The sequence below is a fragment of the Dipteris shenzhenensis genome, chromosome 15, assembly GCF_047967505.1.
Source record: "Dipteris shenzhenensis isolate YYH24624 ecotype China chromosome 15, Dip_SZ_1.0, whole genome shotgun sequence".
Classification (NCBI taxonomy): Eukaryota; Viridiplantae; Streptophyta; class Polypodiopsida; order Gleicheniales; family Dipteridaceae; genus Dipteris; species Dipteris shenzhenensis.
In genome coordinates, this window is record NC_141610.1 from 53,039,584 (window position 1) to 53,067,566 (window position 27,983).

The 27,983-nt window shown below is 43.8% G+C and overlaps 1 protein-coding gene across 1 annotated transcript; it reads left to right on the forward strand.

The window, feature by feature from the left end:
• Positions 1-3: 3 nt before the first annotated feature.
• On the forward strand, positions 4-27,000 carry LOC147893973 (Clathrin adaptor complexes medium subunit family protein). Its single transcript, XM_087386605.1, has 13 exons — positions 4-281; positions 1,754-1,931; positions 2,042-2,132; positions 2,315-2,409; positions 2,539-2,631; positions 2,757-2,805; positions 18,107-18,245; positions 18,341-18,457; positions 25,577-25,667; positions 26,083-26,225; positions 26,326-26,440; positions 26,577-26,621; positions 26,713-27,000. Exons 1-13 carry the CDS (start codon positions 199-201, stop codon positions 26,791-26,793), a joined length of 1,320 nt encoding a protein of 439 aa, XP_087242731.1. The 5' UTR covers positions 4-198; the 3' UTR covers positions 26,794-27,000.
• The last annotated feature ends 983 nt before the right edge of the window (positions 27,001-27,983 follow it).

Below are 27,983 nucleotides of genomic sequence, written 5' to 3' on the forward strand. Positions count from 1 at the left end.
ATACAACATATTTTTGGGCATGGATTGTAGAGCGCTCGAAGCCTTCGTTCCAGGCTGAAGTTTGCGGTGACCATGTGAGCAACAGAGTGCCTACAGAAACCAAATCAACAGCAAGAATCATCGAGTCACACAGCCAGGATCATTGCTAGCAGCAGTGAGCGAGCCACTCCCGTGGAGGATCCGTGATCAAACGCCAAAATGCCGGTCGCGGCATCTGCCATTTACTTCCTCAACCTTCGCGGAGACGTCCTCATCAATCGGCTGTATCGAGATGACGTTGGGTACGCCCATGCTTCTTTCCTTGATGCTCATCTTCAGCTCTTCGGGGAATTTTTGCCCTTTTCTGGATGCCATGTGCTCCGCAGGCAGGGTTAGATGGCAGATCTCGGGAGATCCTTTTTCTTTCTTAGTGAATTGATTCTTAGCTCGTTTCTGTGGGACATTGAAATTTGAAAACTCGTGACATGGTGCATTGCATATCTCGTCAGCACCTTGTCAAAAGACTTTTTTTTGAAAAATATACCTTTAGAGCTAATACCTTTCTGAGCGGTTGAAACGATCTGGAACCACGTTTGAAATTGAGATCGATGTACCGCCACTCCCGTTAATTCCTAGGTGGTGTTGCTTGAATATCACATAGGGTCCGACAATAATTTTTTTCACTCTAAGCATGTGACATTTGCATTAGCTTATACTTGTATGTCCCCCTACTCGACAAAGAATGCAAATTCCATTCGCATTAGTTGAGGTGAGAGGGAGGAGGCGAAAAGGAAAGATGGGGGTGCTCATTAAGCTGAGGAAGAGGAACAAGGAGGGTTAATTAGTTGGAGGGTGGGAAGGCCATTACCAGGGGGGGGTTAGCATCAATGAACGGGAATACCACGCATGGGGTAGGGGTCCCTCTCCAACGGCTTTTCAAATATAATTTGTTTGGTTTCTTTTAAAGTGAACATTATGCTTCGTGGCCTGGTTGCAGGGCTCACGCAAATTAATGTGAATTCCAAAGCCAAGAATAAATGGCTCTTAGCCATAAAAAGATTTAACGTACGGTCTGGAAAGATAAGCCTGTGCAAAAGCATCGATTAATTGGCCATTTTGGGCCCAAACAAGTGGGTGGATAAAATGCTTACGTTCTAGAGAACTTGGGAACAATCTGGATATGGAATCACTTAGTTTTCATAAGATACTACAACAGTTCAAAACATACCACTATGAGTTAATATGGGACTAAGTATCACTTTGCATAAAATTTATCTTGCAATATTTTTGCAGGGTCCTATATTTTAACGTTAATTTAACGAGGATATACAAACAGCCCAGCAGGATATGTATAAAGGTTGTGTGCAAACTCTTTATGCCAATCGCTGGCAATGAATACCCTGGTTCCTGTGGCTTCTGACCATAGTTCAGCTCACTCTTTATGCCAATCGCTGGCAATGAATACCCTGGTTCCTGTGGCTTCTGACCATTGTGGATTAAAAACGATGGTGTTGGAAAAGGGCTCCCGAGTATGTGGGTTGAGTAGTGTTATGTTTGAGCCAAGTTGAGCTGAGTTAATCTACTTTTATACAGATTGCACTGGGTGGATCTCTGATGCCTTTGTACACAATTTTGCAATAATAACTTTCTTTTGTGGGGAAGGTCTTCATCATCAGGCAGGGTCATTTCAATATTTCGTTGTACTTAAGATTTTCAGTATATTGTAGGTTTGATGTTCAGTAAGTACTTATCAAAATTTTTTACTCTATGCCAGGGGAAATATGGTGGATGCCTTTAGGATGCACATAATGCAAACCAAAGATCTTGGAACATGTCCTGTTCGGCAAATTGGTGGCTGCTCATTTTTGTATATGCGCATCAGCAACGTTTATATCGTCATTGTTGTCAGCAGTAATGCAAACGCAGCATGTGCCTTAAAATTTGTAGTAGAGGTATGCTTATAGAACCTGGAATCATGTTGTATGATCATGACAAGTTCTGTGTTTAAAGTGGCCAGTCTTCTGTAATACAAGAGCTGATATATGTGAGGTTGGGCAACCAGGCAGTAGCTCTCTTCAAGTCATACTTCGGCGGTGCTTTTGATGAAGATTCAATTCGGAATAACTTTGTACTTATATATGAGTTACTGGATGGTACGCAATTGCAGCCTTTGATTTCTCGCTTTTGTGAAAACTTTCTTTCATATATTCTAGTTATATGATTTCAAAGCGGTAGATGGTGTTTCCATCTCTGCTTCACATGGACCTTCTGTTTTTCTTCAGTTGATTAACGATTTGGGAATCACTCCGGTGTTGAAATACCTGTGGTTCTGCAGAAATTATGGATTTTGGCTATCCCCAGAATCTGTCTCCTGAAATTTTGAAACTTTATATCACACAAGAAGGTGTCCGTTCTCCCTTCTCTTCTAAGGTAGGGTAGTACTACACTGTAGCTGGGAAGAGGATTGTGTACTGTTTCATCTCACTGCAACATCTTCTTGAGTGTCAGCTGACACACTTTTGCAATAACCATGTTCAACTTATGTTGGCTCTCCCTCAGCCTCAGGATATGAGACCACCAGCAAATGCGACCCTTCAAGTAACTGGAGCAGTGGGTTGGCGCAGAGAAGGTTTAGTGTACAAGAAAAATGAGGTGCCTGTCTCTTGTTCTTCTGTACCTAGCAAAATTTTCTAGAATTGTTGCTTCCTTTTCAAGTGTTCTAGATGTGTACATGCTTAGTTCATACTGCCTTGTAAAATTTGGATGTTATTCTGCAGGTGTTCCTTGATATTGTAGAGAGTGTAAACCTTCTTATGTCTTCTAAAGGTATTTTTTCACCATGTCAACATGTGATTTTTGCGATGCCATAAGGATTATCTTGTTTATTCATTTCCCCTGGTTTTTTACTATACAAGTGCGCCCTTGTTTTTTTAATAAATTATAGCGAGTAAATGTGTAATAGGGAAAGGGAACTAAAATATCTGTTGTGTTTTTAGAGGATGATGTTCCTGGATTCATCTAGGTATATTTGTGTGCGATAGTTAAGTTATTTTTTGTAAGATTGATGAAGGTGTTGTGTGTGTGTGTGTGTTGGGGGGAGGGGGGGGAGAGAGAGAGAGAGAGAGAGAGAGAGAGAGAGATTAACGTCATCGGGAGAGAGAGAGCGAGAGAGAGAGAGAGAGAGAGAGAGAGAGAGAGAGAGAGAGATTAACGTCCTAGGGAGCCTCGCGTTCCTATGGAACAAAATACACCAAGAGAAAATAAGTCATACAAGCCTCAACGGGCTGTCGCGCTAGGGCCCTTGCTGAGTGCTATGCTAAGCTAAAGAGGTAAAGAGCTCAAACAAAAACTGAGAGAGAGAGAGAGAGAGAGAGAGAGAGAGAATGGTAAGCCTATGCTTTTGTTTGCATCTTGGGCCGAATGAGAAAAGAAAGAGTGAAGGCGTTCAAGTTCTCTAACCTGATGCCTGTCAAGTGGAGAGCTTGTTAGGCTTCTGCAAAAGCATGTTGTAATAAGCCACTTGGCTGGGAGAAATTTGTCTTGTTCAGGGCTAGTAGTGTAAGAACTAGCTAGTTTAGGTGTTGTCAGGAGCATGCTTCTGGAAGCGTAATTCCCTTTAAACAAACTTATTATATCGAATATTAACCAACTCTAAAATGAAATGTACTTTTGAAAACACATTCATTCACTTGATTGAAAGCTCAAACACATAACACACATTGGTAAAAATACCGTTGAGATACGGCACGACATGGGAGTCAATGAGGACCCCACCTTCCACCAGGATTCTACCTGGTAAATTGTGACACTTTTCCCCTTCAGTTAGGAGGTTTTCCCCCCTAGGGTTACTATTAGGCTTAGTGTGCCTATGTAGAGGATATATATTCTCATTTTGGTCTTTCATCACTGTGACGCACTCCTGAATACAGTTTGTTTCTCTGCGTGTTCACCATCATGCTTCGACGTCTATGCTCTCTTGCTTGGCTTTTTGTGTTTGCCATCACTTGGGTGGGAGAAGACTCGTCTGTTCACAGAACTGCTCACTCTTCCAGTTAGAACGTCTAAGCTCGTTTTTGTAGTGTGTGACTTCTTTGAGCAGATTTCCAGCCTCTTCCAAGGTCATTATTATGGAGCTACTTTCTCTGTTCTGTTACTGTATTGGAGCTGCTGCCTTAGTTCTAGGTCTGGTCACCATTGGAGGAGCATATGTTGTAGTTGCTTTCACATTTTGGCTGCTATTCTAGTAGTGTGTGACTTTTTTGAGCAGATTTCCAGCCTCCTCCAAGGTCATTATTTTGGAGCTACTTTCTCTGTTCTGTCACTGTTTTGGAGCTGCTGCCTTAGTTCTAGGTCTGGTGATCATTGGAGGAGCATATGTTGTAGCTGCTCTCACATTTTGGCTGCTCTTCTAGTAATGTGACTCTGTTTTGGGAAGTCTCTTTGTTGCTGATGTCGTGTCCAGCTCAGGTCGACCTGGTTTAGAGGAGCCGTCTTTGTTTGGAAGCCTTTTCATCACCATTTCGTAGGTTAGAAGCTCCTGCAGCTGGCCATCCTCATTTTGCCCCGCTTTCTTGAGGTTTTTGAAGCATTTTGAAGTCAAACAAGGTACATTGACTCTATGTTGGAGCAATGCAAAATTCTGGATGCCATACCTCTAAGTACACCTATTGAGATTGGGCTTAACATGCAGAAGTTGGAAGTTTCCATTTTTAGGTCCTACATTATACCGACAAGTAATTGTTAAGTTCATCTGTTTGATAACATCCAAACTTCCTGATATCTCCTATGCTATAGGACTTGTGAATGAGTTTATGGCAAAGTCATCCACCATTAGAATGGCGTGAAGTAGATTTTTAGATACTTTAGTTGGACAACCAATCATAGGCTGGCACATCCGAAAGAGAGCCCATATGTAGAACCACAACCCGTCGCCACTCGACCTCTTTGGCATCTGCTGAGGTACGCTGTCATTTGAAGCCCAAATCCACTTTTGGAGGTTGCCAGCACAATCGGCTCGACCAGGTTTTTGCTCCAGATTTTACAGTAAGACTCTGCCCTGGATTTTTGAGGACTTAGATGCTTTGATTCCAGCCCAGATTCTTCTTCCAAGTTTACCCAGATCCGGATTCATCTGGATTAGCTTAGATTCTACATCCGGATTTTGTGCCCGATCAGTCCAGATCTATCCTTTCAAATGGATCCATCTGGCTCCTTGGATCCATTTTGCTCCAGCTTGCTTCCAAAATCGTCCCTGCAACCGGACCCATCTAACTCTCCGGATCTCTTGCTTTTTGAATCCATCCTGCCTTTGGATCCATCTTGCTCCCCTGGTCCATTCTACTCCCGGATCTTTGAGAGTGGTGCACATGCGGAAGCGTGAGAAGAGAGAGAGAAAGATAGACACATATAGAGGCAATATCAATTGATATAGTAGGGTACAATCCAAGGGGCCTGGACAAGGTGAGAATGCTCCAAGTAATGGGCAAGGAATGCCCATGCCCTCCAATGTGAGACACTGAGTGGACTGGCCAATGAACCAACCAGCCTGGTTCGTTGGCCAATGAAGCGACCAGGCCAATCGGCTGACCTGGCCTTGGTTGGGTTGGGTTGAACCGACCATACAGGTACGTTGACCCAACCAGGTTGGGGCCCTAGTTTGGGCACTCAACCCAGCCCTAAACCTTGCATATTCTATCCTATCCTACCTAATCTACCCTCTCCCCGGTGGGCACACCCACATAGAAGCCCTCTCTCAATAGGATCTCCCTGCACCGGGAAGATTCTCTTGCCCAGGATCCTTCCATCCTAGATCATCCTGCCCTAGGTCTTGCTCCGGATTATTCTGTCCTGATCTTGTCTATCCAGCTGTCAAGCTTCTTGTTTTGTTTGGATCTGCATTGGCCAGGATAGACACCTGCTGCTGAAATTCTTGGTTTTTGTTCTTTTGCTCAGATTCTTGAGTTATTCTTTGGGGTTTTGTTGAGTACTTCGCATGTTCAAGCACTCAAAAAGAGTCACATTAAGTTGCTTTTAGAAATTTGGGGCTTTTGCTTTCTTTTACTCGTATTTTTTGTCTTGTGTCATGGGAATATTTGTTTGGAGGCACAGTCAATGACACTTGTCTGGCCAAGCATTGGCTTTGTCAAGTCAATGCATTTTGTTGTTGAGAAATCATTCAGAGCAAGTGGATTTAGCGGGCAGTCTGCATAGTTTCTTTGTGCAATAGCTCAGAATGACAGCTCATTTGGTGGAGCTTTGTTTCAAGAAGACAAGCTTGATGCAACAAATTACTCCTTATGTATTTCTATAGTTAAACCCTTGCTGGCTGCCAAAGGTTTATGGGAACTTGTAAATGGGAATGAACCCTGTCCCGCAAATGCTACTCCCAATGCACTTGCCATACCTTGTAGAAACTAAGCAGCAGTTTTGGCTTGACCTACACTCCAGCAGTTGTAGCTGCAACAGCTGAACAGAGAAGATGAAATGCCCGTGATGCCTAAGCTCTTACCTTGATTTCTTTCAGTCAAGAGGTTTGTTATTCCTCAGATCAGGTCTTGTAGGACCTCTTTACATGCATGGCATGTTTTGCAGACAATGTATCAGGTTAATGGGGCAGGGGTCTCATTTCTTAAGAAGGAGCTTGAGAACTTAATGTATCAGGTTAATGAGGCAAGGTCTCATTTCCCAAGAAGGAGCTTGAGACAATGTATCAGGTTAATAAGGCAATGATCTCATTTCTGCCAGGTAAGCTCCTAGATGTGCTGCCCACATGGCAGCCACATATTCTGTTTGTTCTTTGATTGCTTGCTGCCCACATGACATCCCATTTGCTTGCAGCCTTGCTTCCACAGTTAGATCTACCCATGTGGCAGGCTCACGTAGTGCCCACATGAGTCCTAACCTACCCTAGTTCACCTCCCCACGCTCTCCTCATATGGTCATGTGTTTAGAGGCTCCGTTGTTTGTGTACAGCCATCAAATCCTCACTCACTGTGTGAGCTAACCAGTGCTCAATGACGAAAAAGAGCTCCTCCTTCGCCGCGTTCGCGGATTCTAACTTTGACTTCTCTGTGGGCTTGTCGCCTTCCTTTCAGTTTTGATCTTACTTCTTCTTCCAATAGTCCTTCACTGTGTGTCTTGGCTTCTTGAGTAGAAACATTTCCGATCCCATTTTTCCCGAGTTTCTTCTTACAAGAGAAGGGGCACTAGTTTTTCAAACGTGACTGGTGCCAACCGTTGACTTGCAATTATGGTCGTGACGAAACCCTTGTAGTTTCTTGGGAGCGTGCCAAGCAAGAGCCTGGCCATTCAGGATGAATCTATGGTTTGATCAAGTGCAGAGAGTTATCCCTTATCACCTTCATCTTGGTGACATGTTCTTGCAGAGAATTCACCTTAGCCACTTGCTGAATTCAATAGACAGATAACAGGTAACTCACAAGATATGTTTGAAGATGTACTTCGATTGGGCACCGAGGTCCATGAAGACCAGCAACTTGTAATGCCTAATGGACAGCATAGTGTGGCAGAAAATCAGCCTCAAAGTGAGCCCATAGCAGACTATGAAGTGGAGAAAGCATATAGGAAAAGAGAGCAGCCATGGAACAGACTAGAATAGTTCCATGTTATTATTTTCATTTATTCTTATATACTTATTCTCATTTATTCTTATTATTATTTTAATCCTTTTCTTTTTGTTTAATAATTTAATTTAATTTTAATTTTTAATTCTCTCTCTTTCTCTCTCAATTTTAATTTAAAAAAAAATTATTTCTTCAAAAAGTGTGCTTTTGCGTTTTGTTTTAGTTGCTCTCCTTGGTTTATTTCATTGTATGATCGCTTTATTTATTTATTTATTTTATTTTTTAATTCTTATATACTTATTCTCATTTATTCTTGTTATTATTTTAATCCTTTTCTTTTTGTTTAATAATTTAATTTAATTTTAATTTTTAATTCTCTCTCTCTCTCTCGTTGGTAAGCTGAAAGGAAAGGAAAGAGTTGACACAAACTCAGAAGGAATGAAGAAGAGTGAGGTCCTTAAGTAGGCACCTCATACATGCTCACTGACATCACTGATGACTTCAGAGCTCCACAATCATCTCCTCAATCTGCTCCTAGATTCTCTCAATCATCTTATGTGGCTCTCCACCACCTAACTATGCTTGTGGGCACCTAACTGTGCCTCTAGCACTCACACAAGGTGTGCCTGAGGCATACACCTTCATCAAACCCCCCCTCAAGGGAATGCCTCAGGCTATGTCAAGGATACATCTAGTCTCATAGTTTCTCATGCCATCTCATGGTGGTCAAGGATAAATCTATGGCTAGGTTCTCATGCTAGCAAGGGTTCCCTTGGGTGTAAGGTAAACAAAAGGGATACAAAAAGATCTTCCAATGGTTATCTCCCCTGCATGTACATGCACACAATGTCTGTAGGAGGTACCATGGAGCAAAACATACACATGGCCTATATCATAAGGTGACCAGAGGTGTTTACAAAACACACAAAAACACAATAGTTTATTTCATTCATTTTGGAGGACTATCCAGGCTGAGTACCTTGACATAAAAAGAGAGATCTGGAGCATACACAGAGATGTTTTTAAAATGCATAATCTTCAAAGGATGCCTCATCTTGTGGAGGCAGAATATCCATGTCAAGGCAAGGTCTTACCACATGGGCAGTGTCTAGTGCCTTATAAGATGGTACTATGATAGAACAAGTGGATCTGAAAATCATATCCTTCAAGAGAACAATTATCTTGTCATCTCCATAGTTGTGTAGAGAAGCATATCTTAGGTATCTGATCTTCATCTTTTTCTTGTACTTGGAGTCAAATAAAAGTGCCATGAGAGGGTAGATCTCTGGCTTTGTAGTTGCTTCCTTTTTGGCAACCATTGTTTTGGCAATCTTCAACAAGGAAGTCAGGTTGACATTTTCATCCTTTGTAGCATAACAAGACATTGCTCTATGTTTTGGCTTTTCACATATTTTGCATAAGCAAGCCATGAGAGGGTCTAACCCAGGTATTGGGCAGTGTCTTCTCTCTTTGGGATCTTATTGGGCCCATTCTCATCAAGCTGTGGAATGAATTAGTGGAGAAATTTGTTTTGGATAGTAAAACTAACACAAGAATGATTAAATTGATTCCAAAAGGAGGGGGGGGACAAAAGGAAAAGCTCCGTAATTGGAGATCTCTTACCATGTTGACAACCCTAATACCATAGATTTTACTGCAACAGGGACTTTTCCTGAGCAACCGGTTGACCTGCAGTGTGATTCTTCTAAACACAAGTTTGCAAAATAGAAGTGGTGGTATGGATGTCGACATGCAAGCATACACACAGCAACAAATTCTTCCATGCCAATACCAAAGCCACAGGCAGCACAACCCTACACAATAATCAAACCAATGGATTTTTCATCATCTGTAATAAAAAATGTAGGTGGGGCTAGGAAAATGGATAGCTGTTGATTGGACTGGACTCTTTCTAGCATCCTATTCACAAAAGCATATTGCTACTGCATCCTCGTGAATAATGCTTCAAAATATAAGCATTTAATGTAGCAAAGTCTTGTAACCAAATTTCAAACAATGATGCTTCTTCTTACATGCTTCATAGAGGTGGCTAAAATGAATACTTTCCAATCAAAACCAGGCCTAGCAATTCAAAACAAAACTGAAGCCACACTTGTACTAAAGTTATTGAAAGTTTCAAAAAACCAAAAATGCTAGAATAGCATCTTATGTAGCATCTTCTTCAAAAACTTGTCAAAACTGTCAAAATCAACAGGCTGAACTTGGAGGGCTTGTAGCTCACTCTTCAAAGCAAGGAAAAGAGGGCTTTCTGAAGCAAAAGAAAGCTCATATACCAGAGAGGATCCAGCACAGAGGTTGGACGAAATGGCGCGCGCTTTTGCTCGGGGGAGTTGGTACAGGCTGAACCTGAGTTTTGACGATTTCTCCTTCGTTACTGAACCAAATGAGCTGAAAAATGGCTCAAAATCTTCGTCTTGAGGTCGCCCATCTACTCCTAAGAGGGCTCAGGCAATGGCGGAGCAGGCAGGGTGTATTGAGCAATAGAAGAAATTCGCTGTTTGGAGAATGGCAGCCAACAGAGACGTTTTTTTCTCAATTGCTTGCAGGTGGAGGTTCGCCCATACTAGAGGAGTTTACAGCTCAGAGGGTTTGGGCAATGGTCGTTTGCAGGCGGAGAACCAAGCTCTCAAAGATTTTGGGAAGAAGGAGGAAAATGGAGAAGAAGAAGATGAAGAAGAAGATGATGATGTGGCAGAAATGGGCTCAAGGGGGATCAAAGGGCTCTGATACCATGTTGGTAAGCTGAAAGGAAAGGAAAGAGTTGACACAAACTCAGAATACTTGCATTATGGAATGAAGAAGAGTGAGGTCCTTAAGTAGGCACCTCATACATGCTCACTGACATCACTGATAACTTCAGAGCTCCACAATCATCTCCTCAATCTGCTCCTAGATTCTCTCAATCATCCTATGTGGCTCTCCACCACCTAACTGTGCTTGTGGGCACCTAACTGTGCCTCTAGCACTCACATATAGAAACCAAGGTGTGCCTGAGGCATACACCTTGAGTTTTAATTTTTTTAAAAAAAATTATTTCTTTAAAAAGTGTGCTTTTGCGTTTTGTTTTAGTTGCTCTCCTTGGTTTATTTCATTGTATGATCGCTTTATTTTTTATTTTATTTTATTCATTTTATTTTTTAAATTATTGGTAACTTTCCTTTTCTCTTTCTCTTTCTTTGGTGCTTCTAGGTTGATTTAGCTCTTATAGTGGCCTTGGGGCCCTGGCTAACCCTAACTGTAATTGCCAGTTTGGGGGTATGTTGGCTTAGCGATACATGCTATGATGAATTTGTCTTTTGGAAACCAATAGGGTGATCTCCTGGGATGTCATTTGGGTCCTATGGCATTCCCTTGTAGTAGTAAGGGAGGAGTTACCTTGGGACGAGTAAGGACTGTGCAAGCAAACCCCCCCCTAAATACTAGTCTCGCTCCTGCTTGAATTAGGGGATATAGCAAGGGAGAAACTGCCTTGGGATGGGCAGGGAGAGTGCAAGCAAGTTCCCCAATGTTGGATCGTTTGACCTCACCGAACAACATTGGAAATACTAGTGATGGTCTTGTCTCTTTGGTAGGTGATTTAGTTTGGTCTAGCTCGGTAAATCAAAACAAAAAAGTTAGAAGAAACATATATAGAGAAAGGTTTAACTTTTTAGCTAGGTCAAACATGAATAATCTTCATGATTTTGGGGAAGGTAACATTAATTGGTCTAACTTTAAGGCTTTATTAAGCTTCCTTTCAAAGCAAAGAAGTCTATCTAAATAAGGAACTCTTGATTTGTATTTTTACTTCTCCCTCACTTGACAAGGTAGGCTTAAACTCAATTTTGAAGTCTCCTGAAGTAATGGATTCTCTCCCTCATTTTGTGAGAAGAATTTGGAAGCATCTAGTAGTAGCTTGGAAGTATGTAAAAACTTTAGGACAAAAGGCTTTCAACTATGGAGAGATAGGTAAAAGGCTTTCAGAGCATTCAAAATCTTCTATCCTTAGAGAACCTTGTTGTTGTAAAAGTAAGAGATTCCAAAGCTTTATTGATGCTGATTTAGGACATGTAGTCACAGTTGATACCTTAATTTTGCTTTTTAGTAACTTAAGAGACCTTTTCATGAAAGCACGAAATTTTGATTGTACTCCTTTAAAGAGTCTTGCCTTTTAAAAGCTATCGATAAGAGAATCTCAAAGTTTGTTTTGCAATTAGAAGAATGTTTAGGAGTTCAAAATATCTTATCAGAATGATTTTGAAGAAAGTTGCTTTGAAACTAGAAGAAGTCCCTTCGGTTAATTGCTCAAAGCAAAGTAACCATCTTTCTAAAGAAGATGAAACTCTTCTTTGAAAATTCTATAGGAATTTTGTCATTTCTTATATGGACAAATGTTCCAATAACTTGCAAAAAGTTTTACTTCGAATGTCTTGTGAGAGAAGTGAACTCGCTTGCCAAAACTTACGCCCCTGCCTTAGTTTCTCGAAAGGATTTGATCTCAAAACATCAGAGTTTTTGCAAGTCTTCTGGGTTTGTTTGCAATCCAAGTATACCTTTTCTTTGTGCTGCTTGGAAGTTTCACAAAACTCCCAAATAGCCAAGATTTATTGCAGCTACTTGTGAGACTACTTTGACGGATGTCTCTAAATGGCTAAGCTACTGCTTCAAAGCCATGTTGCCTAGTGTCCATGAACTTTGGAGGGACTTATTAAAAGAGGCAGATGTCCCCTCACACTCAAGCTGGATTTTAAATGACTCTGTAGGAGTGATTCCTGTTGTAAAATTTTTTAATTCCTCTCGAAGCATTCAGGAAAAAGAGTCTCCTATTCTCCTTCAAACCTATGATTTTACGACGCTTTACACAAAGATTGAGCTGGAAGACTTGAAGTTTAGAATAAAAAAGCTAGTGGCTGAAGTTTTCAATCTGAGATTTGACAAAGTTAGATGCAAAGTGCTAAAAGTTGAGAAAACAGCCTTATGCTTTGACTTCTTGTGGCTAAAAAATAAAGATCATGACATAGGTTCTAAAAAGAAAAGATACACAAAGGTAGTAAGTGTGGACGATCTTTGCTCTTGGATAGATTTTCTTTTAGATAATCTTTACATCACAATAGGTGATTCTGTGTTTCAACAAGTTATAGGAATCCCCATGGGCACTAATTGTGCCATCTTTTTAGCAAACTTTTATCTTTTCACTTATGAATTTGAGTTTATGCAACGTCTTATTTCTATCAATACTTGCCCTATCATTTTACATAAGCTTAGCCAAGTTAGGCGTTTTATAGATGATTTATGTGTACTAGATGTTCCTAACTTTCAAGACTTTATGTACAAAGACGCTAGTGCTTTTGGAGAAGGAATCTATCCTCGTGACTCTTGTGAACTGAACTGCACTTCAAGAGGGGATTCTTGTGTTTTCTTAGATCTTAGAATTTCTCAATCTACCATAGGATTAGAGGTTGATATATACGATAAATGTGAACAACCTGAATATAGTGGTTTACACATTATAAAAATGCCTCACATTGACTCAAACATTTCTGATTTGGCAAAATATGGAGTCATTTCTTCCCAATTCCATAGATTTTCCCGCCTTTGTACAACTAAGGAGTCTTTTATCACTCAATGTAGTAATTTGATCACTTTACTATTACACAAGAGGTATAATCGAAGGAAAATAATGAAAAAAGTACGCACAATCTTAGATACGAAGTCTTTTATCTATGGTGTATCAGCCTTAGGTATGTTTAGAATGATTGAACATAAGCTGAAAACAAAAAGCGGGGAGCTGAATAGCCCGTTTTTCTTTTAGTTTCAAAAGAGAGTTTGTTTGAGTATGCTTGTGCTTTCTAAGTTAGAAATGTATTTTTGACTCTTTGTAGGAAACAATACATAAGTGTAAAGGACCATTTAGCTTTTTATGTTTTAAATAAGAGTGAGAGTGAGAGCGAGAGAGAGAGAGAGAGAGAGAGAGAGAGAGAGAGAGAGCGATAGTCACTTGCTTCCTTTCTTCTTTATTTCTTGTTTTCTTTCTCTTTTGTTTATTTGACGTATTTTGATAAACACTGGGTTTGCCCAAGAGACTCCACGGGTCTTTAGAAACCCAGTATAGCTGCTTATGCTTGGGCACTGATGACGACATAAGTGTTGCTTTGCTTGCTAAGTATGTCTTCCTTTTGTTTTTCTTAAAAGTTTTTGTTTACCTCTGTTTTCTTCTCTTTCATATTCTCTTTTATTTTATTTTTTGTGTAGATTTTTGATCTTTAGAACAACAAAAAATCTAAATTTGTATGATTGGACTTATTCTAGTCTTACAAAGGTATAGAATAGTTCCATGTTGGCTGATCCAAACTTTGTACGGGAGTCATCTCTCAGCTCCTCTACCCAGTAGGACACGAGTTGGTGCAAGAAATGCTAGAGGGCATACAGATGTGGCATATTCTCTATGATAGATGAGCCAGCTTCATTTGAAGAATCTCTAGAGGATGAACATTGGCAGGAAATAGTGTAACAGGAATTGAATGCAATTCATTAAAAAAACATGGGATCTAGTGGATCTGCCGCATGGCAAGAAGCCCATAGGCACTAAGTAGGTATACGAACTCCAAAGAAAGTGTGATGATAACATATTGACAGGTACAATGTTATAAAAGACCCAACAGAGGGTACACAGAGCGGAAGACTTATAGTAATGCCGAGGAGCTCACACAGTGTGGTGTGGGTGTGTGGAATCATAGACTTCTTTATTTAATGTGCATAAAATAGGTGTGCAGATTCATCAATAGACAATGAACCAGCCAGATAGGGAAACCACCAAAATATATATTTCCGTCCAAAACTATGGACACAATACAAAATAGATAGATCCAGAGTCCCACCAATGGTGTGGTCCTCTGATCTAACCACAAGGTCCTTCTCCAATCTGCTGGCTATCTCTAGACTCGAGCCTGCGGTGCTCCACCTCGAGCATCTGTAGACTTTCCGTCCAGAACGATCCTCTCCACCTTGCTGTCTGGAAACCAGCCTAGGTGGGCTGCCTCTCAAGCTCAGTCTGCAGCTCCTTTAGGGTCACCTTCAGCTCCTGTGTATAGGTCCAAGGCTTGCCTTCTTGTTGCTCCTGTCTGCTGTCAGAGGGCTGCTCCAGAGAATGTGATCACAACACCTTGCTGCCCTAGAAGACAGCCAAGGTCCAGCCTCTAGGAACTCAGTCTGCAGCTCACCGTCAACTCTCCTTCACCCCCAGTGTGAGGCCCAAGGGAGTGGCTCTTGGCTGCTCCTCTCTGCTCCTGCTTTAGCTGAACTGTTGGATGATGAATGCTGGAGGCCCTCCTTTTATAGGCCCAGGGGCCTGTCATACAAACCGACCAGCCTGCCTCATACTGGCTGACCAGACTGGCCGAACAGTCTGCTGCTGGTCCAGCCCTTTAAGGGCTCTAAAACCGGGGCCCTTTGGCCCAAACTTCTAGGGCCTTCGGCCCTCCAATTAAGGCAAGGGCCCAGCCCTATATAAGGGCCCTAGCTAGGCCCTTTTGGGCTGCTGCTAGGCTGCCCTTTGTTGCTGCTGGAGCCCCTATTGCAGGCTGTACTCCTGCCCATAGCCTCTCCCACCCGTATCTTTCTTCATGTAGGCGCCTTCCTGCTGCAGCATCCTTGCCTCCTGCCAGGCCTTCACCAGCCCCGTACAGCCACGTATGCATAGTGTAGCACTGCTGTGCCGTCTGTCCTTGCTGGAAATCCCCGCGCAATCAGGCTGCTGCAGGTCCCTGATGTCCACGTGTTTGCCCTGTACATCAGGAGCTCCACGACTTGCCAGGTACCCTTCTTGCTTTGTGTGAGGTGCTGCCCATGTGGCAGTCCCCCTCCCTTTCTCTTCTCTTGGCATCTTCTGCCCTAGGTCTCCCTCCCCCACGCTCTCCTCATTTGGGGGCTTACAGATGGGGAGGTGACCATTCCAACACCCCCTCTCACCGACACATCCAGGCCCAATGACAGCACGTCGATGAAGACACTCTAGTAACTCCTTGGTCGTAGTCCTCAGGAACTTTTCGATGTCGAAATCTTTTCATCCAGTGGCTCTCCACTAGGTCCGGTTCCGCTTCCACACACCATCCTAGTACACAGGTCCATCTTTGGTAGCACGTCCTGGCACCATCTCCTTCAGTCACGTTCCTGCCTTCGAACTTGAGCAACCCAGCCTCCACGATCTTCCAGTTGTCCCCCTCATAATGAGTGAACAACCTGGAGTCTTCCAGGCACCATGCTCTGAGGGTCTGTTTCAACCCGTCCTTCCTTTGGCAAGGTCTGCAACAAAAGTACATCTCCAAATAATCTGGACCACGAACTTTAAACGCACCTGACTAAACCTGAGTCACCCTCCTTCTCGCAAGGGCACAATCCTCCAATTGTGGAAGTCGATTTCCTAGAGCTTCTGAATCAGGTTTGTCCTTCAACAAGGTCCCTGCCTTCAGGCTCCCACACTTGTGAGCCTCCAACTTGGGCTCTGATACCATGTTAGAAAAGACCCAACAGAGGGTACACACAGCGGAAGACTTATAGTAATGCCCAGGAGCTCACACAGTGTGGTGTGGGTGTGTTGAATCACAAACTTCTTTACTTAATGTGCATAAAATAGGTGTGCAGACTCATCAATAGACAACGAACCAGCCAGATAGGGAAACCACCAAAATATATATTACCGTTTAAAACTATGGACACAATACAAAATAGATAGATCCAGAGTCCCACCAATGGTGTGGTCCTTTGATCTAACCACAAGGTCCTTCTCCAATCTGCTGGCTGTCTCTAGACTTGAGCCCATGTGCTCCACCTCGAGCGTCTGTAGACTTTCCGTCCAGAACGATCCTCTCCACCTTGCTGTCTGGAAACCAGCCTAGGTAGGCTGCCTCTCAAGCTCAGTCTGCAGCTCCTTCAGGGTCGCCTTCACCTCCTGTGTATAGGTCCAAGTCTTGCCTTCTTGCTGCTCCTATCTGCTGTCAGAGGGCTGCTCCAGAGAATGTGATCACAATACCTTGCTGCCCCAGAAGACAGCCAAGGTCCAGCCTCTAGGAACTCAGTCTGCAGTTCACCTTCAACTCTCCTTCACCCCCAGTGTGAGGCCCAAGGGAGTGGCTCCTGGCTGCTCCTGTCTGCTCCTGCTTTTGCTGAACTGTTGGATGATGAATGAGGGCTGGAGGCCCTCCTTTTATAGGCCCAGGGCCCTGTCATAAAAACCGACCAGCCTGCCTCATACTGGCCGACCAGTCTGCTGCTGGTCGAGCCCTTTAAGGGCTCTAAAACCGGGGCCCTTTGGCCCAAACTTCTAGGGCCTTTGGCCCTCCAATTAAGGCAAGGGCCCAGCCCTATATAAGGGCCCTAGCTAGGCCCTTTTGGGCTGCTGCTAGGCTGCCCTTTGTTGCTGCTGGAGACCCCATTGCAGGCTGTACTCCTGCCCATAGCCTTTGCCATCTGCCCCGTATCTTTCTTCACGCAGGCGCCTGCTTGCTGCAGCATCCTTGCCTCCTGCCAGGTCTTCACCAGCCCTGTACAGCCACGTATGCATACCGTACCCTTCCGTACTGCTGTGCCGTCTGTCCTTGCTGGAAATCCCTGCGCAATCAGGCTGCTGCAGGTCCCTGATGTCCACGTGTCTGCCCTGTACATCAGGAGCTCCACGACTTGCCAAGTACCCTTCTTGTTTTGTGTGAGGTGCTGCCCATGTGGCAGTCCCCCTCCCTTTCTCTTCTCTTGGCATCTTCTGCCCTAGGTCTCCCTCCCCCACGCTCTCCTCATTTGGGGGCTTACAGATGGGGAGGTGACCATTCTAACATACAAGGCCAGACTTGTGGCTGTGGCATACATTTTGAAGAGACTTTTGCTCGACGAGGTTGGCCGAGACAACTTGAAGGTATATACTTTCGGCCACGTGATTATTATACCCTACCCGACAGGCCACCGATGGGTTATTTTCTTGGTAATTCAATGGCATATGCATATCTTGGTTGAGCAAGAGACAACCCACCACTGCTGCCATCTCTAACTGTGAGGCTGATTTCATGGAATTGTTCCCTGCGATGCTTGTTTGTGTATGGCGCAGGAGGTTACGTGGAGGTCTTTGTGAGTGTCAACAAACACCCACTACCGTTCTCACTGGCTGTCAGAACACTGCCTTTAGGCAATTTCCCCTCTAGCTAGTTGTTTTCCCCCTAGGGTTAGTATGAGGGTCAGTTTCCTTTGTAGAGGATATATTTCTCATTTTTTGGTTATTCTTTGTGACACAACTATTGCATTCTCAATACATCTCCATGTTTCTGTTGTTCTCCTCTCACGTCGACTCGGACAAGAAGGGACCCTCTAATAGGGTTGTTGATGCCCTGAGTTGAATCTTGGAATTGAACGGAATTTCCTTTCAAAAATCTCATCGGATTTCTATCTTTCCCTTTATGCACCAATTCCACTCATTGCAAAGTAAAAACAAAAGGCTGGGCTTATAGTTGGGGACGTCCGCTCCTTTTATGAAAATTAATGTAGCTGTTTTGGTGGTTCAGGTACAGTTTTGAGGTGCGACGTCACGGGGAAAATTCTTATGAAATGCTTTCTATCCGGCATGCCAGACTTGAAACTTGGCTTGAATGATAAGATAGGACTCGAAAAAGAGTCTCAGGTCAAAGCTCGTCCCTCGAGAAGGTAATGTGTAGTCTATTTCTTGACTGAATGCAGGATGATGGGCCGTATGGGTACCAAGCTCAATCTTCCACGGTTTTTCTGAATGGTGTTTGTAGTGGGAAAACCATTGAGCTGGATGATGTCACTTTTCATCAATGTGTGAATCTCACTCGCTTCAACTCTGAGAAAACTGTGAGCTTTGTTCCACCTGATGGAGAATTTGAACTTATGAAGTAAGTAGCCAGCTCGAAGCTTGTTTTAATAAATGCCTTTTGATATTGCAGCCAATGTTTTATAGAACTGAGGGACTTTATCATAATTCTATGCATTGGACCTTGAGATATAGAAGACATAGATTTGAGTATCTGTTCACATAACCAGCTTTATTTAGCAGAGAGCTTGTTTTCTCTGCTCAATATATGCTGGCGTAAAATGCATAGACACAGTTTTCAGCACGTACGAATTTTCTCAATGCATTCGGCTGATATTACAGCAAGTCTCCTTGTTTGTAATTGTGTATAGTGCATCTTAGTTATCGGTTTTAGGGAGCTTGTTTTGAGCTCTTTGTTGGGTGGACAGCCAAACGAAAATATGTATACTGTCCTTTCTTCTTGAATGCGAGTCCTTTTCTGAAGCACTGCTAAGACCTTTGTATAATGTATATGTCTATACAATTTTCTATTTTGCTTTCTTGTGGTGAATTCGGTGGAGATGAGTCAAATTTTTATGTCGCTGTTTACGTAACTGTCTATTGTACATGCCATTGTAGCTACTTCTTGTTAGTCATGAGGCAGTTGACGGTTTGCAACCTTTTGAATGTCACAAAGTTGAAAGGATGATGTTTATCGGTTTAGACATGCTGTGGACATTTGAATGTCACAAAGTTGAAAGGATGATGTTGATCGGTTTAGGCATGCTGTGGACATCCCCCCTACCCCCCACACCCACAACCTCCTTTTCTCTTCTCTCTTTCACATGAACACACTCACTCACTCAGCTCATTTTCAGACACTTGAAATACTTGGACTTGTGCTAACCTAGGAATCAACAAGGATTTCGTTGTGGAAGGCCTTGGTCTGTGAATGCTAGTACTTTGTGTGGACCCCAGCCAAAATCATTGGATAACGTGGATATTGGCATTGATACATAGAGTACATGTTTCTGTTAGAAAATGAAATCCCACTAGAGGGTATCCCGCAGCAGAAGACTGATAGATGGGCCCAAGAACTACACGCGAAGTGTTTCACTATGGAATCAAGCTTCATCAACATGTATGTACTTCTACAACCATTCATGTGAGTGCAAGCCAGCAAATAAACTGTGCTCAAAGACAAATATAGAAGCAACACTCACATATTTCCGTCTGTCCACAAACTGGACAAGACACAAATACCAAAAGGTTCTCTACTACATGCCTGGCACCTCTAGATCTCTGAGCCCGCGTGCTCCAATGAGCATATGCAGATTCTTTGTCCAAAGGATCTCTTCCACCTTACTGTCTGGATACCAGCCTAGGTGGGCTGCCACTCTAGCTCAGTCTGCAGCTTCTTCTGGGTCACCTTCTCCTCCTTAATGTAGGCCCAAGGCTGTGTTAGAGACTCACTGTGCCCACTTGTGAGCCCTCGTTTTGAGGGGACAAGGGGCAGTGAGAGGTAGGAGGGCTGGGAAAGAGAGACCCAGGCAGACATCATAGGCAACCAGCACACGGGCTGGTTGCTGTCTGCAAACAGCAGAGAATTGGGGGGGCCCTGTGCCTCCCTAGAAGCATCAACAGTCCCATGGACTGGCTGCACAGGGCACCCTTTTATAGGGGCCTGTGGCAGGGCCAGTCGGCCCAACCAGGGCCACCGACCAGGGCCGACCCTGGTCGGATGTCCAGAACATTCTGGTTGGCCACCAGTCAGGGGACCGACCCTGCTGGTCGGCCAGTCCAGAAGGCCTGGGTAGTGCCTATAAAAGGCCCACTCTTTCCTTCAGTCCAGCATCCAGTGCAGGACAGAAAGCCTCAGTCATAGGCTGTGCTGTACACTTAGAGCTGGTCTAGTCTGACAGAGAGAGTTCCATCAGTTCTCCTCAGCACGTGGCTGAGTTTTGTATTGCTCCCCTGGAGCCAGTTTTCTGCCCACCATCCGGTGGATGAATATATTCTCTCTCTCTCTGTTTAGGTTATCTCGTGAGTGTTTATTGCATTTATGATCAGTTATCTGAGTTGAGTGTCAAGAAGAGCGGGAGAGATCTTGGCTGGAGGTTTGAGTGATTCATTCCCTCCTATTTTTCAACATGGTATCAGAGCCATAGGCTCTCAACTCTTCCTCATCAAAGCACTCTCTGAAGGAAGGAGTCCCTTGGTAGTAAGGCGACTCTGTTTTGAGCTCAGGCTAGTACAGAAGGTCAGTACATTTATTTCTGTTTCAGTTATTCAGTTTTGCTATTCACCGAGATGGATCAGCGTTCAGAAGCCTCTACATCCATTGCTCGTCCTTCCTCCTTCTCCAGTCATCTTCCTTCTTCATTTATCCCCAATTTCGGTGAAGCTGGAAAGCTCGATGGAACGAACTTTCCAATCTGGAAAGTCAAGATCCGAAGCCATCTGTTGGCACGGAGGTTGTGGAAGATTGTGAATGGGACCGAAGAGAAGCCGGAGGACCTTGTGGACAAAAGAGGTGAAGTTTTAGTTGAAGCAGATGCGGATGAACTCTGTGCATGGGAGGAGAGGGATGCTCAAGCCTTAGCAATGCTTATAGGCACGACATCAGATGCTGTGATTCCTCATATCCAGTTGGCAGAGACGTCTTCAGAGGTGTGGGCCATACTGAAGGAGTTGTATGAAACCGATAATACAGCTCGTGTCATTACACTTCAGCATCAGCTTTATAATCTTGATATGAATGAGGGTGATAGTGTGCATGATCATCTGACAAAGGTGAAAGTTGTGCGGGACCAGCTCGCAGCGGTTGGTCAGAAGGTGGACATGAGTCAATTGGCATTGCTCACACTCCACAAATTGCCATGGAGTTTCAAAAGTTTTGTGACTACGGTCACTGCAGGTCAACGGACTAAGCCAATCACCTTTGAGGAGCTTGGTCCACTCCTGCTTCAGGAGGAGGCTCGAGAGAAACTCTTTACGCGAACCGACGAGAAGGCATTAGTTGCCAAAGACAAGCCTAGAAAAGGCAAGCCAAAGGATTCCAAGAAATCAGAGGACGCTGAACGCAAGAAGAAAATGAAGTGCTTTTATTGTGAAAAGCTTGGCCACTCCGCCAAAGAATGCCGAAAGAAGGCGGTGGATCAAAAGCGGAAAAGAGAAGCCAAGAACAAAGAAGAGCCTAAGAATGATTCTGCCAATGTGACGACTGGACAGTTATTTTTACTCAGTGAACATTATTCAGTGTATGCAGTCAGTGAAGGTAAAGAGGGTTGGTATGTTGACAGTGGTGCTTCTAAGCACATGTCCAACAGAAGGACTTGGTTCAAAACCATGGAAAGTACACACCCGGATTCCAAAGTTTTTGTCGGGGATAGCCGTGTTGGGGTAAAGGCACATTGCCACCCTTTAAAAGTTATGAGCCCTATGACTGTCTTAAGACAGTCATAGGGTGAATCCCTAATCCTAATAAAACCTTTGAGTTTGTGGTGTGGCTCAACATATTTTACACACCCACACTCCTTGTGTCTCTCTCTCTCCTAAAGGCTGCCATGAAGGCAGAGATGGATGCTATCCTGAAGAACAATACATGGGACTTAGTGGCCAGGCCCCTGCGACGGAAAGTCATCGGCACTAAGTGGGTATACAAACTTAAATACAAATCCGACGGCAGCTTGGATAAGTATAAAGCAAGGTTAGTGGTGAAAGGTTTTGCTCAAACTGAAGGCATGGATTTTGATGAAACTTTTGCTCCCATTGCCCGCATGGTTACTATCCGGACAGTGATTGCTCTTGCTGCCCAATTCCAGTGGCCTATTTTTCAAATGGATGTGAAGTCCGCATTCCTTAATGGAACCTTGGAGGAGGAGGTATACGTGGAGCAGCCACCGGGCTTTCAAGATCCAGGGTCCGCATTAAAGGTCTGCAGGTTGAAGAAGGCGTTATAGGGGCTGAAACAGGCCCCCAGAGCTTGGTACCAAAGGATTGATATATTCTTTCAGAAGATAGGGCTCAGTCGGAGTCCTTGTGAGGCAAACCTTTACTTGTTCATTAAGAAGGGATTGCGACTGGTACTCATCCTCTATGTTGATGATCTTATCTTGACAGGTGATCATGCCAAGAAGATTTCACAGGTTAAGGAGCTACTCATGTCTGAGTTTGAGATGATTGACCTTGGGTTATTACATTACTTCCTTGGGATTGAAGTAAAGCAGGCCAAAGACAGGATCTTCATTTCACAGGAGAAATATTGCAGAGAAATTCTGAAGAGATTTCAGATGGAGGATTGCAGAACAGCATTAACTCCCATGGAGGTCGGGCTCAAGCTAAGTGTTCACGACACATCTCAGCCGGTTGATACTCCCTTGTATCGAGGATTGGTAGGAAGTTTGCTTTACCTTACCAATACTTGACCTGATATTTGTTATGCAGTTGGGCTATTATGCCAGTTCTTTGCTTCTCCCAGGAAGAGTCATTGGGATGCAGGTTTACGGGTGCTGAGGTATCTAAAGGGTACTTGCACCTATGGGATCACCTACACCAAAGGCATCGAACTAGGCGGGTTCTGTGACAGTGATTGGGTAGGTGATGTTGACACCAGAAGATTGACAACAAGATATTGTTTCTTACTTGCATCTGGTGCCATCTCTTGGCTAAGTAATAAGCAACCCTTAGTGGCCCTTTCATCTACGGAGGTAGAGTACAGAGCCGCGTGTATAGCAACTTGTGAGACACTGTGGTTGAGGTGGATTCTGGAGGACATGGACATGTGTCAGGAGGATGCGACAGTGCTGATGTGCGACAATCAGAGTTGCATAGCTATTGCCAAGAATCCAATGTACCATGCGCGGACCAAGCACATCGAAGTTCATTACCATTTTGTTCGAGAGCTCATCATCGACGACGTGATCGAGCTTATCTACTGCCCGACCGCCGACAACTTGTCCGACCTCTTCACGAAGGCACTCCCTCGAGAACAGATGGAGCACCTCATCAAACGCATGGGGATTGGCCCACAGTTGTGACATTGAGGGGGGGTGTTAGAGACTCACTGTGCCCACTTGTGAGCCCCCGTTTTGAGGGGACAAGGGGCAGTGAGAGGTAGGAGGGCTGGGAAAGAGAGACCCAGGCAGACATCATAGGCAACCAGCACACGGGCTGGTTGCTGTCTGCAAACAGCAGAGAATTAGGGGGGGCCCTGCGCCTCCCTGGAAGCATCAACAGTCCCATGGACTGGCTGCACAGGGCACCCTTTTATAGGGGCCTGTGGCAGGGCCAGTCGGCCCAACCAGGGCCACCGACCAGGGCCGACCCTGGTCGGATTTCCAGAACATTCTGGTTGGCCACCAGTCAGGGGACCGACCCTGCTGGTCGGCCAGTCCAGAGGGCCTGGGTAGTGCCTATAAAAGGCCCACTCTTTCCTTCAGTCCAGCATCCAGTGCAGGACAGAAAGCCTCAGTCATAGGCTGTGCTGTACACTCAGAGCTGGTCTAGTCTGACAGAGAGAGTTCCATCAGTTCTCCTCAGCACTTGGCTGAGTTTTGTATTGCTCCCCTGGAGCCAGTTTTCTGCCCACCATCTGGTGGATGAATATATTCTCTCTCTCTGTTTAAGTTATCTCTGAGTGAGTGTTTATTGCATCTGTGATTAGTTATCTGAGTTGAGTGTCAAGAAGAGCGGGAGAGATCTTGGCTAGAGGTTTGAGTGATTCATTCCCTCCTATTTTTCAACAGGCTGCCCCTTTTCTGCTCCTATCTGTTGTCCTGAGGGCTGCTCCAGTGATGATGGAGGAGGCCCAAATGGGCCCTTATATAGGGCTCAAGGCCCTGCCAAATATACCAACCACACAGGCCGACGTTTCTGCCCATACCAGCCGACTTGAGGGAGAGGCCTATAAGTTGCCCCCAAGGCTCATTGCTTGTTTTGGTTGGCCCTGCCTGGCCACATGGCTTCATCCATTGGCCCAGGCAGTCCCCCTTTGCCCCAAACCTGCCGACTTGAGGGAGAGGCCTATAAGTAGTCCCACCCTTTGTCCTTTGCCCCTACCAGCCGACTTGAGGGAGAGGCCTATAAGTAGCCCCCCAAGGCTCATTTGCTTGTTTTGCTTGGCCCTGCCTGGCCACATGGCTTCATCCATGGGCCCAGGCACTTGGTAGCGGGCCACTTGCAATTGTTGTTCATATGCTACTCCGCTAGGATTGAGAAAGTAAGGCATTCAACTTAGGCTGTAGTTACCTCAAGAGGAATGAAAATGAGAAATCAATTGTAAGCTTTCACGTACACAATTCACATTTTCTGCATCATTTTTGTTGTTGCTTGCTGATGTATGCCAGACTCAGCTTGATAAAATACTTGAATGGGTTATTGACAAAGAAATGATGTGCGATCTCAGAACTAGGGATTTGGTAACGTTTTGTGTCGATCAGGAATCCCTTGTCTGTGGTACCAGAATGACACCATTCAACAGAGGACATTTTATGTTCATAGATCTGCAGTAATTGTTGAAGTGTGCTGTTAGGAGATCTGCCTTTTGTACATGTTACACTGTCTTGAGTGGAAACGAACTACTGGAATGATTTTGTAGTGGTTAAGTACGCAATTGACATTTTCTGCATCATTTTTGTTCTTGCTTGCTGATGTTTAACAGTCTCAGCTTCATAAAATACTTGAAATGGTTATTAACAAAGAAATGACGTGGGATCTCAGAACTAGGGGTTTGGTAACCTTTTGTGTGATCAGGAATCCCTTGTCTGGGGTACCAGAATGACACCATTCAACAGATATTTTATCTTCATAGATCTGCAGTAGTTACCTTGGATTGTAGAAGTGTGCTGTTAGGAGATCTGTCTTTTGTAAGATGCAAAGTGGTATACGTTTAGACTGTCTTGAGTGGAAAACAAATTACTGGAATGATTTTGTAGTAGTTGCCAGGTAATTTTCTTACAGGATTTTGTGCTCTGGAATGGATATTAGAATGGTTCTTGTATTTGTGCGCTCTTTCTCATGTCTGCTGTTCTCGATGGAAGAGGTGAGTAGCACCATGAAGAACAATAAGATGGCTATTTAAGTAGCAAGACACATTGAGCAGAGGGTCAATTGGCATTGTATTGTCTTCTGTGGTCATTAATGCAGGTGTGCTTCATTCTAGCTATATCAAAGATTCACATTTGACAGTGCACTGCGTATGTTTGCTGTCGTATATTGGTAGGTACCGCATTACAGAGGGTATCAGCCTGCCTTTCCGTGTTTTCCCAAGTATCAAAGAGCTGGGACGCACTCGCCTGGAGGTCAATGTTAAGGTATGTGGTGTCAGATGTCCCAACCTTCTGAAGTCATCTTTCTTGCTATGGGAAAATCATTAGGGGCTTGTTTTGAATTGTTTTTGCTATGGCATTACTGGTTACTTCGCTTATTCTCTCTCTCTCTCTCTCTCTCTCTGGCATGCTATATGCACACGCATACCTACCATTCTTGTGTGCAATTGGCCTTCCTGGTTTCCTGTAGTCTTGCATGAAGTGCATTCAAATCTGTCATCTATAAAACATGCTTTTGCTGAGCATCAAGATGAGTCAACATGGATTAATTTTGTGTGGTCAGTAACTTGTTGATACTAGTTCAATTTTACATCACTCAATGTGGATTAATTTTGTGTGGTCAGCAACTCGTTGATACTAGTTCAATTTTAAATCACTCTGGAAGCAATGGTCTGTGCAGGTGAAAAGTGTTTTTGGAGCTAAAATGTTTGCCTTAGGGGTGGTTGTGAAAGTTCCTGTTCCAAAAAATACAGCCAAGGCAAATTTTCAAGTCACAAATGGAAAAGCGAAGTATAATGCGTCACTTGATTGCCTGGTTTGGAAGTAAGCGACCATGCCATCTGATCAAAATAATTTCTAGCTGTCATTTTCAAGCGCCTTCTTGGCCTAAATTGACATGTGATTGAGGAAATCATTGTTACAGAGTAAGGAAGTTTCCAGGACAGACAGAGTCAACAATGAGTGCTGAAGTGGAATTAATATCTACCATGGTGGAGAAGAAGTCTTGGACCAGGCCACCTATCCAAATGGAGTTTCAGGTAATCAAAATTCTTAAAAACTCCAGAAAGTTTGAAAAGCCCACATGCGGGCAGATTGAAATAAGGTTTTCCCTTCACATGTTTTATGCTATCCTAGCGCTTTAAATGGTTTTGTATCATAATTGTGTTATACCAGGTACCTATGTTCACGGCATCTGGTTTGCGGGTAAGATTTTTAAAGGTAAGCTCTTCAATATATGCCATATCTTCATTGACTTCGAGTTTTTACTTCTTACTTGGTGAAATCCTTAATCGTCTTCTTCTGTCAATAGGTTTGGGAAAAGAGTGGCTATAGTACTGTGGAATGGGTACGCTACATCACAAGGGCGGGTTCCTATGAGGTCAGATGCTGACTGGTTTCAATGTACGTGGTATTTTCCACATATACAGGAGAACATCAGTAATAATTGTGGCCCACTTCTGGTCACATGTTAACATCTGCAGCATCTAGCTTGTAGCATTTATCATGTCCAATTGGTTAAGTAGTTTGATTTGGTGTTATTATTCATCTTGTAAAAAATGGTCTTTACCCAATGGCAATGTCTTAGCATTTCTCTTTCCATCCCCTCTTGTAGGTAATGGTTTAGTATAAACAGATGCTGGTGCAAAGTGTGACTCATCTGTTTAGTATGAACGGTTGCTGGTGCAGAGTGTTACTCATTTGCATTGTTGTGTTCTCTCTCTCTCTCTCTCTCTCTCTCTCCCCCCCCCCCCCCCCCCCCAATCCAACAAACTGCACTCTCATCAATACGAAAAAGCAATGCCTGCACGTGTGCACACAAGCTCAAACAGACACTTTATATAATAGGTGAAAATACATACACATGAGCATGCGTGCCCACTAGCAAGTGCATGCAGGTGTTGGTGTGCAAACAGACATGTGCTCACGTGTATGAGCGCCTCCACACATGCATGTGTGGATTTGCTCACATAGACAATACATGATTGTTATAGTGGGGTAAAGATTAAACTATGCTTTATGCATGCCCACATTGTACTCGTGCGTACGCAGTCACACAATTGCCACATGATCTTGAGAACAATTCATGTGTAGCTTTCGAGTCCTGCAGCGATTCATTTGTTGGTTTTAGGTGTCTCTTGGGTCATGCAAGTCCTGGAGGTGCTGTGTTGCAAAAATCCCCAGCCTTTCAGTAGGATTTTGGGATGGTTTCGTCTCATTGTGCATGTCAATGATGCTAGCCCAAGGAAATTGTATTTTAACTTTAGCAAAAGAAGCCTTGTCGTGTCACGGCATTGAGATTGGGCCAATTCTTTGGGGATTGTTAAGCACACTGCTATTGTCGTGGTCTTGAATCGGCCAACAGTTTTTTAATTTAAAGAGTGCCTTTGCAAGCACTTGTTAAAATATCCTTGACGATACTTTGATCATACTTGGTGCATTGGCAATCCAGAAGAACAAAAAATACATTGGAGAGGATGTGGTTACTTAGCATGTCAAGGTTGATTCTTAAGCAGCGACTAGGCTTGTCAGCTTGTTTGCAAATGAGAAGCCCTTACTAGCTTTGTGAAGAAAGGTGAGCAT

What these genes read in the sequence shown, in the direction of transcription:
- LOC147893973 (XM_087386605.1), top strand. Translation starts at nt 199, where the DNA reads ATGCCGGTCGCGGCATCTGCCATTTACTTCCTCAACCTTCGCGGAGAC. An exon ending in AAAGCTCGTCCCTCGAGAAG is followed by an intron (nt 18,246 to 18,340) that starts GTAATGTGTAGT and finishes TGGTGTTTGTAG; the next exon opens with TGGGAAAACCATTGAGCTGG. An exon ending in GGAGAATTTGAACTTATGAA is followed by an intron (nt 18,458 to 25,576) that starts GTAAGTAGCCAG and finishes GTATATTGGTAG; the next exon opens with GTACCGCATTACAGAGGGTA.